The following is a 12,835-nucleotide window of genomic DNA, read 5'->3' as shown; positions in this document are numbered from 1 at the left end:
ATCCTAAGATGGTAGACCCTGCATGTCATGTCAGGGAGTTTGGACATTATCAAGAGGGTACTCGGGAACCATGGAAAGCTTTAAGGCAAGAGAGGTGCTCTCCTGTGTGATAATTTACTTAACACACTGCTGACCACTCCCAGCTCTCTTTAAAACCTCAGAATCCTGAGTGGGTTAGTCATTATGATCTCCGTTTTGAAATTAAAAGCACTAGAGGCTCAGAGAGGGACAGCAATTGGCTAAGTCACACAGTAGAACCTTCACTGAAGCTTCCTCTCTGGCCTGCCCTACCGCCATGAATGCCGTGTTTCTGGTTTCTCCCTCACAAGTCGTGTATCAGGAGGAGACTCCTTTGGGTGGAGGCTCTGCTAAGCCAGCCACACTCCATGAACAGACTGTCCCCTGTAGCGGGGTCTCCCTCCCTCCCCTGTTCTTCAAGGGGTGGGAGCATGGAGGTGGGAGTGGTTTGTAGGAGCTGCTGGATCCCTGAGCCTCTCTTTGCTCAGGCAGCAGCCCCTGGGGTACCCAGACTGCAACGTGTCTGTGTTTTCTCTGCAGATGAGCGGGGCTGACACAGCTGGGGATGATGATGATGCCTCCCGGAAGAGAAAGAGCAAAAACCTGTACGTTGGAAAGATCCCTGGTCCTCACCCTAGTGATCGGGGGCGGGGGGGGGGGGCTCCCTGCACCCCCCTTCGTCCTCTGCCCTCTGGCTTATTCCCCATGCCCAGTGGCCTAGGGGTAGAGGCGGAGAGACGGGGCTGAACCCAGTCCTGCCCCAGACAGACACCCATGAACAACGGGATCTTGGGACTTAGCAGTGGCCCCAGGGTAAGGTCACCAGGGTCCGGAGCACCCAGCACTGCCCTCAGCATCCACTCAGAGTGAGGCAAGGTGCTGATTTAGTATCTGGAAGCCACAGGGAACCAAGCAGAAGCAACCAACCAGGTTGCCCTGGCCCTGTCCAGCTGCTAAGCCAAGCAGCGGCCAAGTGACCACGACAAGTTCTTTGCTCCCTCTGAGAAAGGGCTGACCAGACTGGTCATGGGATTCCCCTTTCTCCTCTCGAGCTTTTGCGTGCGCGCAGTCTTGGGCATTGCCAGAAGGGGGTGCTGCTGGTTCAGAGAGCAGATCCGGTACCTTCCTGGCCACCCCCCTCTCCCCCCTACCCCGCTCCCGCGACCATTAATACTTTCGATTCGATTTGGAGGTTTGTTAGAGGTGCTCCTTCATTAACAGAGCGTGAGTGGTTTCTTCTCGGGTCTCTTTGTACCTCGGGCCCTGGAGACTGCGGGGTGGGGGGCAGGGATGGGAGGAGGCAGTGAGGCACCTGGTGGCCCACAGAGGGAACCCTGCCCCCTCCAGGTCCTGTAGTGCCCACCATTATGCACCAGTTGGGCCGGGGTGGTGGTGGTATGGAGAACAGGAGTCCTTCCCAGATGCCTCCTGCAACCTTCTCCCCTGACCTCGACCTTGGCTGGGGTCCACTCCCTAGAAACTCTTTCCCCAGCTTCCCCTGCCCTCTCCAGTTTCCTGCAGCAACTGTAGGCTTCTCTCACTCTGCAGCCAGGAGCAGTCACACTTTCTACGGAAAGTAAAATGCACAAACAAAAATAATTCTTTGCACCAACCATCGGGTCCAGGCAGCATCAGAGCTGCCGGGGGTGGTGCTCCCAGGGGTGGAGCAGTGGAGGGCAGCAGAGGGTGGACATCCAGGGTGCTGGAGCTGCCCTGTTCCACCAACTCTAGCCTTCTTTCAAAGTGGGCGCTGCCTTTTGACTGCCTGAAGTTCACATTCTTAAAAGTTTAGTCAAGGACTCTTAGAATCTGGGATGATAATAAAAATAACTCATGTTTATTGTGCTAGGCACTATTCTGTGTACATTACATATATTATCTAATTTAACCTTTACCATAGTTTTTATTTTACATTTCTTTTTTCTTATTTACTCTATTTTGCAAGTGAGTAAACTGAGGCAGAAAGAGGTTAAGTTACTTGTCCAAGGTCACAAAGCAAGGAAGTGGTAGAGTTGAGATCTGAAACCTGGCATGTTGGCTCTAAAAGTATATATAAATATACATATATTTTAAATTTTATTTATTTATTCATTCAGAGCCTGTTATTAATTAATTAATTAATTAATTCTTTTGGCCTCGCCGCGCTGCTTATGGGATCTTAGTTCCCTGACCAGGGATCTAACCCGGGCCCCCTGCAGTGGAAGCACGGAGTCCTAACCACTGGACCACCAGGGAATTCCCATGGAGCCTGTTATTTTTAAGCTTGGTGCAGGACAGACACCCTGAAGGAGGTCCACAGCACCCCAGCCAAGTAGCCCTTGAGCCTCTAGTGATGGGAGTCCATTCCCCAGAGGGCACTCATTCCATCTTTTCATGGCTCTGATTGGAGGAAAGTGTTCCTTTAGCTTCCCCTTATGGGTCCCTGTTCTGCTCTCTGGGCCCACATGGGGACACATGAGGCACCTCTGAGCTCTGCCATCCTTTCTCGAGTTGCCCATGTGGCAACCAGGGACTTCCGAGGACCTCTCCAGCTGTGCCCTGCAGCTGTGAGTCTGCCCAGCTGTGCATGTGGGAGGAAAGGCTTGTCTGGGCAGGGGCTTCAGCCTCCTCCAGCCACAGAGAAACACAGTGGTCTCTGAGCCAGCAAGGAGCCCAGGTGGATGGTGGCAGCCTGCAGGCTGGACCTCAGGCAAGCTTCTCCTGCTCCCTGGGAGCGGGCCAGGAGCAGGGGCTCTGAGACGGAGCACTGTGCCCCAGGAAGCCAGGCTCTCTCACTCCTGGCCACGCCAGGGCTCTCCCAGGGCCTTGATCCTCACCAGAGGGCTGCCAGTCCCTGGACTCCTTGGCCTTATCTCATTGGCTTGGAATCTGCTAGAGCAGGATCCCAATCTCTAATCAGCTGTCCCAGACCCTCAGGACAAGTATGAATTAAGCCTGAGCGCTTTTGCTCCAGGCACTGTGCTAAAGCTTTCTGTGCATTTTCTCCTTGCCTCAAAACAACCCCAGCAGATGGTAGGTACTATTATCATCTGTGTTTAACAGATGAGAAAACTTGACATTCAGAGAGCTTAGGTAACTTGACAAAGGGCACACAGCTGGTAACTGCTGGAGCTGGGATTTGAACCCAAGACTGTCTTGCTGCAGCACTGTAGCTTTTAACCTCCACCCTGGACCACTTTCCTTCATTAAACAGGGTGTCCCATAGGTTTTAGTGCCCTTTGAAGCTTGAATAACTTCAGGAGTATGCTCCCAACTTATAAAACACATTTGAGAGTTCAATTATTCAAATTTCTTTTACACTTATTTAGCTTTGTGATTTTGATAACACATTTTTAATTTTACGCATTTAATTTTTGGTTAAGTCAGCATTTTTCATCTGTGATCAGAAGGACAGAGATCAAAAATGAAAACAAAAAATTTATTACTCAAAAGTCATAAGACTAAATATGCAGGAAAAAATTAGTTCATTTCAAATGATGTTTTTGAGAGTTTACAGGATTTGTACTTTTGAAGTTATTCAAGCTTAAAACTACTGAAACTTTGTGGGACATTCTGCATGTTCATGGATGGATGTATCCAAAGCCAATGACAGCCTGAGCTGTCTTCTGGCAGGAACTATTCTCTAGGAGGTGCCCAGAGTAGGGGTCTAGGGACAAGGGGGAGGCAAACATGAGCATGAGACACTTAACCCCTTTCTTGCCAGCAGCTTGCCCAGGGCTGAAATCTGCCTGGGGGAATGGCAGGGCTAAAAATGGTACTTGGCTAAAAATAGCCGGTCCTGCCACCGAGGTGGGCAGAGCCTCCCCCTCCCTCCCGCCTTCCCTCCCAGCAATTTGCTGACTTGTTTTCTCCTCCTTCCCAGGGCGCTGCCATGGCAACGGGGAGGCCAGTCACAAATAATGGGTCTGGCTTCCTGCCTGGGCGGGCCCCAGAGGCCGCCCCTTACAGACACATGCCCCTTTCACAGGCTCCCTCTCAGGGTTGGCCAGGAGGGATATTTTTTTTTCTGCTCCGGTCCTGGTCCCTCCCATTTCCTGGCTCCTCCTGTCTGAGTCCCAGCCCAGCCTGTGCCTGGGAGTCCAGTCCTCCAGCTGGGGTCTCAGCGAGCGCTCGGCTGCTGCCCACACCATTGCCGCCTGGGGCGTGGGTTGGGAACAGGAGCCTGGGGTGCTCCCAGCAGACGGTCCCAGGCAACAAGGTGGGGGGCCCTACAGCGATGCTCCGAGGCATGTACCTCACTCGGAACGGGAACCTCCAGAGGAGGCACACCATGAAGGAGTAGGTGCCCCTCACCCCAGCCTTCCCCCTCCCGACCCTGAATTTGCAGCGGCCGAGTGTGCCAGGCTGACCGACCCCGTTTTCTGCTTCTGTCTCCAGAGCCAAGGACATGAAGAACAAGCTGGGCATCTTCAGGCGGCGGAACGAATCCCCTGGGGCCCAGCCAGCGGGCAAGGCAGACAAAGTGACGAAGTCATTCAAGTAAGTCCTCTCTGGCCCCCCTGGGCCCCCCTCAGACACTCACTGGTCCCTGTGGGAGCAGGGCTAGCAGTGGGGTTAAGCGAGGAGGCTGTTGGCTTGATCCAGCTCTGGGGCGAGGGAGGCTCTCGTAGAGGGAGCCTGGTACCCGGCATGAGCAGCCCTCATGGGGAGATGCTGTCCTGGGAAGGATGACCAAGGAGGGGCAGAGGTGGGGATAGAAGTGATGCCGGCCCCCTCCTGGGCTCCCCAACCGGGCTAAGCTACTTTGTGGACCAAGGCAGCGGACAGAGGTCCCCCAGCCCTAGCTGCCCCACTTCCCTCACTGTGCCCCTTGCCTCACCCCTCAGGCCCACCTCAGAGGAAGCACTCAAGTGGGGCGAGTCCTTGGAGAAGCTGCTGGTCCACAAATGTAAGTGGGGGCCAGCCGGCCTGTTCCCTCCCTGTGTCTCTCCCCACTCCTCCTTTCCTCCTCTCCCAGGCCCAGAGAGTGCGTCTGGCTCTGCAGAGGTTACCTTTCCCTCTTTCCTGGGCCCAGTTAGGTGTCCCTACCATTGGGAAAGGCCAAGGCCCTTGGTCTGGCCTTGGAGCTGGCTGCTGCCAGCCCCTCCCTGTCCATGGGAGCTGGCACTGCCTGCCAGAGGCCGTTGGGACCTGTGTGCTCAGACCCATATTCCCAGAATAACAATAAACATTTCCATGTACTGAGGGCTTACACTGGGCCAAATGCGCCTGCCATCTCATGGGTGGGAACCCCTCTGATCCTCACAGGGCTCCAGGAAATAAGGCTGATGATCCCCATTTGACAGATGAGGAAACTGAGGCACAGATGGGGAGTGACCTGGCCAAGGCCCACAAAGAGGCAATGGCAGCGGTGGGACCATATCCCAGGGTTCCTGGCTCTCAGGAGTGGGTCAGTTTACTAAGATCCCAGCAGCTGCACCTGAAAGTCCCCAGGAGGGTAAGCTGGGGGGCCTGAGGACAGGAGGGGCTGGTCTGGCCTCTCACCCCAGGATCTGGGCTTCTCCTCACAGATGGGCTAGCGGTGTTCCAAGCCTTCCTCCGCACTGAGTTTAGTGAGGAGAACCTGGAATTCTGGCTGGCATGCGAGGACTTCAAGAAGGTCAAGTCACAGTCCAAGATGGCGGCCAAGGCCAAGAAGATCTTTGCTGAGTACATCGCGATCCAGGCGTGCAAGGAGGTAGGGCTTTGGGCTGGGCCCTTGGGCCCCCATCCCCATGCCCAGTGGCCTCTCAGTGATTGGGGTGCCTGGAAGCCTCAAAGAGGAGCTCAGGAAGGGGAAGGACCAGAGTGACTCTAGGGACCATGTGCCAGGTTGAAGAGGAAGCAGGCTGGGGCCCCGGGAAGAACAGAATCCTGACTGATAACAAAAATGGCCACTGTCGATGTGCTGCTGGGTGCCAGGCACATGCTAAGCCCTTCACGTATGAGCGCTCATATTTAACCCTCATGACAACTTGTAAAATAAGTTTTACTATTATTTTCATTTTAAAAATGAGGAGACAGTGTCAGAGAGCCTAACAGGTATTGAGTGCTTCCTGTGTGCCAGCTGTGTCTGCTTAATATGGATGATCATGCTTAATTTTCACAACTCTGAGGAATGTACTATTTTTTTTTAAAATTTATTTATTTATTTATTTATTGGCTGCGTTGGGTCTTTGTTGCGGTGCGCGGGCTTCTTATTGTGGTGGCTTCTCTTGTTGCGGAGCACGGGCTCTAGGCCCGTGGGCTTCAGTGGTTGCAGCATGCAGGCTCAATAGTTGCGGCACGTGGGCTCTAGGACACACAGGCTTCAGTAGTTGTGGTGCATAGGCTTAGTTGCTCCGTGGCATGTAGGATCTTCCTGGACCAGGGATCAAACCCATGTCCCTTGCATTGGCAGGCGGATTCTTAACCACTGCGCCACCAGGGAAGTCTGAGGAATGTACTATTATGCTACCCTATACATAAGACGTTTGAGGCTCAGAGCACTTAAGTGATTTGCTTAAGGTCACACACCTAGATGTGGCACTGCTGGGATTTGAACTTGGGCAGCCTGACCCTAGAGGCAGTGATTTCGGGCCCTATAAACTCTACTACCCCTACAGTAAGTGACCGAGCCAGGACTTGATTCCACTAACCTGCGGGCCTCCCCTCTGAACCTTAAGATGTGGAGCAGAAGGGCTTGGGGGTGAGAGGCTGGGCAGGTCCTGTCCCGGCCCCTGGCCCCTAGGAGCAGCTTCTTGCAGGCAGCCTTGACCATGTCACCCTCGGCCTCCACAGGTAAACCTGGACTCGTACACACGGGAGCACACCAAGGACAACCTGCAGAGCGTCACGCGGGGCTGCTTCGATCTGGCGCAGAAGCGCATCTTCGGGCTCATGGAGAAGGACTCGTACCCACGCTTCCTCCGCTCGGACCTCTACCTGGACCTCATTAACCAGAAGAAGATGAGTCCCCCGCTTTAGGGGCCACTGGGGTAGAGCTCAGCGTTCACACCAGGCGGGCTGGGCCCCTCCCCACCTGCCTCCCTACCCCCTGCGACAGAGGAGGCAAGTGAGCCCCCAGAGGCTGTGTCCGGACAGACAGACGGACATTTGGATGAGAGGCCTGGACCAAGACAGGCCCAGGCCACTGGAGGAGTAGAGGGACTGGCCCCGCTGGGCCCCCACTGCCCTGGTACGAGGGGGCCCAAGGGCCCTGGCAGGTTAGGGGCGCTGGCTGAGCCAGATCTGGAGCTGCTGCTTCCTGCTGCGCAGACCTCGCAATGACCACGTTCCTTAAAGAACTGGCTGATGGGCAGGGGGCCGAGGCCTGGGCCCTGGGGCTCTCCGGTGGGGGGTCACTCGGACTCACAGATCAGACCCCCTCCTTGAGTTTTATTTATTTAAGCAGCAGTTGGATGCTTGGCATCTCGTCCTGTAATAGGAAACCTTTGCCTCATCAGTTTTCCTAATTTACAAGTGCAATATTTTAACCAACGCCTTGTGAAAAGCCACCTTGCGGAGAAGGTGGGCACCATTTTCCAGTTTCAGGGGATCTGCTGGTCCCAAGCCCCAGTGGCGGATAGCTGGGCCTGATGGACTGACAAGGCCCAGAGGGGCGGGGGCTGCAGTCTGACCTCACACCAAAATCCAGCACCCCTGAGTGAGGGGTCCCCCGGGGCCTCTGGGAAAGCATGGCACCCTCAGACCACACAGCGGCCGAGTTCAGGAGCAAATAAAAGCCCTGTGTTATTTTTTGTTCTTGACCCTTTCTGTGTGTTCCTGGTTTCAAGGCTTCCCTGGGTGACTGGGGCTGGGACGGCTGCTGGGTGGGCTGTCAGTCCAGCTTCTTCTCCTCTCTTGCCATCCCTGACAACCGCCTCCTCTGTGCCAGGTGCTGTGCCAGGCTTGTTCTACTTACCATCTCATCTTCACTGCGAGCCTGGGAGGTGGGGGTTATCCCCGTTTTACACATGAGGCAGGTGAAGCCCAGGCAGGTAAGGTGACTTGTCCAAGGTCACACAGCTGGCAAGTGGCAGAGACAGGGTTCAGCCTAAGCCCACCTGGCTGCAAAGCCTGCTCTCTGGATTGCCGTCCTCTACCAGCTACTGGATGGAGTCCTAGCTGGGCTGCTAACTGGCTCCGTGACCTTCAGCAAGTTCCTTCACTTCTCTGCCCTGCCACACCCTGAGATTCTAGTGGAACTTTCAGGTAGCACAGGGATGATTGGTGGAGGTGGATGGGGCCAGAATCTCAGGCAGGGTGGCAGCTGCAGGCAGGCAGGCTCATGGAGGCCTTTGGGACAGAGGAAGAGCTGGGGAGGTCGGGATGGGGGGTAGGGTTCCCAGAGAGTCCCTCTGTGGCCCTGGGGGAGACTTGCCCCTCTGTGCCTAACAGGAGATACAAATTTAGGAAAGGCCTTGTTTGAAGCCACAGTTCAGAGGAGGCCCTGGACCCCCTTACTTAGAGGGGTAGAAGAGAGCCCGGCCAAGCTGATGCAAAGCTGCCCCTGATGCCCACACGTTCCACCTGCCAGGGTCCGGAGGCAGGGACCAGGGTGTGGCCTGGGGCGGGGACTGGCTCAGCTGGGCTGACTTAGATGAAGGCAGACAGAGTGGGTACAGGAGGGGCTGGGCCCCATCTCCTTGGAGCTTGTTCCCTGCGTGGGGTTTTGGGTTCAGGTCTGCCCACCGGGACTTGGAGGTGCAAAGGATATGGGGCTCTGCAGCCACTCTCCTCCCTGCCTTCCCTTGCTGGTCTCCCTGAGCAAGGCCAGCCCCAGGTTCCCCCCTGTAGAAGGAGAGCATCAGAAACGGTGGTCTCTGGGGCCAGGCATACAATAGGTTCTTAATAGGTGTTACAGCCTTTTCCCCTAGCACCAGCGTGTGAGCTTCTCCAGGAGCGGGGCTGGGTCTTCTTCCAGGCACCAAGGGCCTGGCAGTGGACCTGGCCATTGAGCCCTGTTTGGCTTTGTAAATGGTGAAGGGCTTTCTCACGGCAGAGCTGCCAGTGCCTCATTGACTCTGGAAGGACGGGGGACAGAGATGTGCTCCTCGATCAGACTGAGGGAACCTTTCAGGTGTCCAAGCCTGAGATTTGGGGACCTGACAGCTGGAAAAAGCAAGGCCCACAGAGGACTGCAACACAACTCCTGTTCCCCAAAATGGTAGCAGTAGAGCTGACGTCAGTGCCGGGGACTTGCGGGTCTCAGCCCGCCTGGCCTCGCTGTGGCATCCTCTGCTTGGAGGAGACACTGGGCCATCAAGGAGACTCACCTTCCCCTTTCTTTAGGTTCCAGGGATTCGGCCTTGGGCCAGGCCCTCCACCTTCCCATTCCCAAGTTACCATGGAAACCACCATCCAGGAGAACCAAGTCAGGCAGATGGAATTCCCATTTCGGAAGGCCCCACTGCCTGGTTTCCATTACTCACACATGGGGCCCTTGGCCTCCAAGCTGCTTTGGCTACACTGAACAGCTGGAGAGCAGCCTGGAAAGGCGCCTGGATCCGCCTGCCCTACCCCCGCCTGGGCTCCTGGGGGCCTTAGGCACAGCCCTCACCGCCTTAGGCCACAGTCCCCTTACCTGTATGTTATCTGGACTGCTCCCCATTTCTTCTTTCATATGTGAGGGAGGAGCAGTCCCCTTGGTCTCCATCTGGCAATCCCAGGCTGGTCGATGTGGGATCTGGGAACTGTGAGGTCATCATGTCCAGCTCCTTTCCCATCTCACAGATGGGAAGACCGAGGCAGAGGTAGGGAAATAGCACTGTGTAGAGGTGCAAGGCCCAGGCCCTGGAGTCAGGCTCTAGGATTCAGCCCCTGGTTTCACCACTTACTACTAGCTACAAATGTTTGGAAAAAAAAAAAGTCTTGTAGTCTCTCTGCCTCAGTTTTCTCATCTATAAATTGTGCATATTGGCACCTACCTCAGAGTCACAGTGGCTCAGCGAGGTCGTTTGCAGCAAGTTTAGCTCAGTGCCTGGCACAGGGACGTGCTCCTCCAACACGAGAGGCCGTCAGCCACATCATTTTCAGGGTCACGGGGAGGCGGCAAAGCTCATTCTCTACCCTGATTAGTGGACAGGGAGCCTTTATTCTCAGACCCCAGATCCCTGTCCTTCCAGGAATGGTTTTGCTGGAGGACAAAGCCAGCCTGTTCTAGGGAGTAAGTCAGAAACAGTCTGTCCCTGAACCACTGCCCAGTCTTGGCCTGGCTGTGAGCAGTTGGGGTCAGCTGGCAAATACGGTGTGAAGGGTGGAAAGGGGAGAGGGCACAGTGATGCCTCTTGGTTGGATGCCAGTGGGAGGAGATTCAGCACGGGCCTGCCTGTGGCAACTTCAGCCGTTGCCTTATGGACCAGTCAAGTCCCTCATGCTCTTGGCCTCTTGGCCTGGCTGGGGGCAGATATGGCCTCCCAGACTCTCCAGCATGGAAGAGACCCATCTGGATCCAACTGCTGCCTGGTGCTTGGGTCCCTTCATGGGTTTCTACTTGCATCCCTCCTGTGACGGGGAGCTTAATGCCTCCTGAGGCAGCTCAGGAGGGCCTGGGAGCCTCTTGGGGGTTCTAAAGTTCTTCCCTGGTGAAGCTGGGATCCTGGGGTGGGGTGGGGTGGGGCAATGGAGGCAGGTCAGCAGTAGCCCCCGCAGGCCTCCTGCCCAGGCAGCACCCCACAGGCTTGCCCAGTTCTCCCACTCCACTCCTCCCTGCTCCCACCAGACTCCCCCGAGCTCCCTACCCCCACCTCCCTGCCTTGCTGCCCCTGGACCCTCTGTCTAATGTCTCCTCCCTGCATCCCTCCCGCTGACATCCTACCCTAGAAAGTCTCCGATTCACCTCTCTTCCTGCCGAAGCCTGCCTTTCGCCCCTGCCTCTCCCTCAATGCTTTCAGGCCCTCAAGAAACAGACCCTGGGCCTCAGAGAAGACGCTCCTGTGCCGTTGTTTTGCTTATAATCTGCAACATCTGTGAAACATCTGGCTTTGCCTGTCCTCTCCCTGGCTGGGTCAGGCAGGAGGGAAGGGGGTACCCTGGGCCCCCTGCTGCCGGGGGACCCCTCCCTTGGGTTGGAGGAGACAAGGGGGTGCGGGGGTGGGGCGCAGAGGGGGTTGAGGAAGAGCCGTGGGGCTGATCTGGGCCTGCTCAGCACAATGGGAGTGAAGGCATAGCTGGGGCTGGGAGAGGGCAGTGCCAGGTTGCAGATAAAAAGTGAGTGATGGCGGTGGCTGCACACCAAGGGCATTCCCTGCCTCGTCTCCACCGGGCCTCACAACAGGCCTGGAGAGGGTCTGAGTGTTGTTTTCATTTTACAAGTGGGAAAGTTAAGGTTCAGAGAAAGTGGACAAGTATGTCGTGGCTGAGTAGGAACTGGGACCCCAACCCTAACTCCCAGGCAGCCTCGCCTCCAGGCAGCCTGAGAGATCTGGTGGCTTGGTTCGGGGGCTCTTAACTCAGATTCTCCTTGGCTTGAGGGCAGAGCTTTTCTCAGGAAGGTCGACGAATGGCGGGAGCTTAAGTGTGTGGGGATATCTGGTCCTGAATGTCAGCTCTCAGTAGAGCTGTGTGAGAAGTTGCTTTACCTTTCCGACACTCAGTCATCTCATCTGTAAAATGGGAATGATAATCCCGCCTCATGGAACTCTCGTGGACTCAGTGAGATAATGAATATGTGTAAACCCTCAGCACAGGGCCGACCATGGAGGGCGGCCCATGTCGGGGTGGAGGGAGGGAGGGAGGCCTGGGGCTGCGACCGAGGGATCCAAGAGGTGAGGTCACGCCCAGCCCCACCAGCTGTGCAGGGGGAAGCGGCCCCACCTCTACTCCACAGCCAGTTTTAACTTGATGGCTGGTGACTCAAGACAAGGGCAAGGCCCCAAGAGGATGGCCTTGGGCCCCAGGCCCCAGTGGGCTCAGCAGAGTCCTACCTGCCGTTTCAGGGGCAACTGAATAGCACGGATTCTGCCAGGCAGCTGCCCTACCTCCAGATCTGTCCCCAGCTCTCGAGTGACCTTGGATGAGGCCCCTCCCCTCTCCTGTTGTTTTCTTCTGGTTTTCCTCCTGTCTGAGGACCTTCCCAAGGGGCAGATGGCACTTTGTGTGATGTGAGGGCTGGGATTCAGGCCAAGTGTGTTGGTGTATGTGGTGTGTGTGTGTGTGTGTGTGTGTGTGTGTGTGTGTGTTAGGATTCTAAAAACAGGTTTAGCCACTTCCCCAGAAGACTGGAGGGGCTTGGATGGAGCAGTCTATTGACCACTGGTCCCTGAGTCTCCATGGGTTCACACCCCTTGGGTCAAGCCCTCCACATCCTCTAGTCAGGCTGGGCTGAGGAAGGATCTGCTGGTTATTTATGCTCCTTCCCTTGAGGTAAGGTCCACACCCCACCCTGCCTCTGCCACACACACACTGAGCCCAGGTCAGAGCATTCCCTGCAAGGAGCCCTCTGACTCTGACACCTTGGGCTGTATTTGCGTTTCCCTCTGAAGTGTTCTTGCAGGAGGACTGGCTCCATCCCTGGAGCCTGCAGTGACTTGGAGCGTGGGCTTTGGAGGCTGACAGACCTGGTTTGAGTTCAGGCTCAGACGCTTATTTGCTGTGTGACCTCAGGCAAGTCACTTAACCTCTCTGAGCCACTGTGTCCTCATTTATAAAGAGGGGGTAATAATAGTTCCCACTAATAGGGTTGTTGTGAAGGATAAAAGCAGCCTGTGAGCTCTCTGCATCCAGCCCTTCTGCTCTGCTTTCAGGTCCTTGAACGCACCATGCTCCCTTCCACCTCAGGGCCTTTGTATGTGCGTTTCCCTCTGCCTAGAACACTCTTTCCTTTCTCCCGTACTTGCTAATGATAATGACAATAATA

The 12,835-nt window shown here is 55.7% G+C and overlaps 1 protein-coding gene across 10 annotated transcripts in view; it reads left to right on the top strand.

Moving 5' to 3' along the window:
• RGS3 (regulator of G protein signaling 3) overlaps nt 1-7,745 on the top strand; it is a 159,929-nt gene extending 152,184 nt beyond the window's left edge. For 8 of the 10 annotated variants that reach the window (XM_081238110.1, XM_081238114.1, XM_081238115.1 and 5 more), the window contains 5 exons: nt 559-623; nt 4,396-4,497; nt 4,845-4,906; nt 5,529-5,695; nt 6,778-7,745. In XM_081238110.1, coding sequence (XP_081094236.1) covers nt 559-623; nt 4,396-4,497; nt 4,845-4,906; nt 5,529-5,695; nt 6,778-6,963 — 582 coding nt within the window. In that variant the 3' untranslated portion in view covers nt 6,964-7,745. Of the gene's footprint in view, nt 1-558; nt 624-4,073; nt 4,297-4,395; nt 4,498-4,844; nt 4,907-5,528; nt 5,696-6,777 lie in introns of those variants that run through there. The other 2 variants (XM_081238113.1, XM_081238112.1) reach the window with 2 other exon arrangements.
• Nucleotides 7,746-12,835: the final 5,090 nt, after the last annotated feature.

The sequence above is a fragment of the Mesoplodon bidens genome, assembly GCF_964165515.1.
Source record: "Mesoplodon bidens genome assembly, chromosome: 6".
Lineage (NCBI taxonomy): Eukaryota > Metazoa > Chordata > Mammalia > Artiodactyla > Ziphiidae > Mesoplodon > Mesoplodon bidens.
This window is presented reverse-complemented; position numbering and strand designations above follow the sequence as displayed.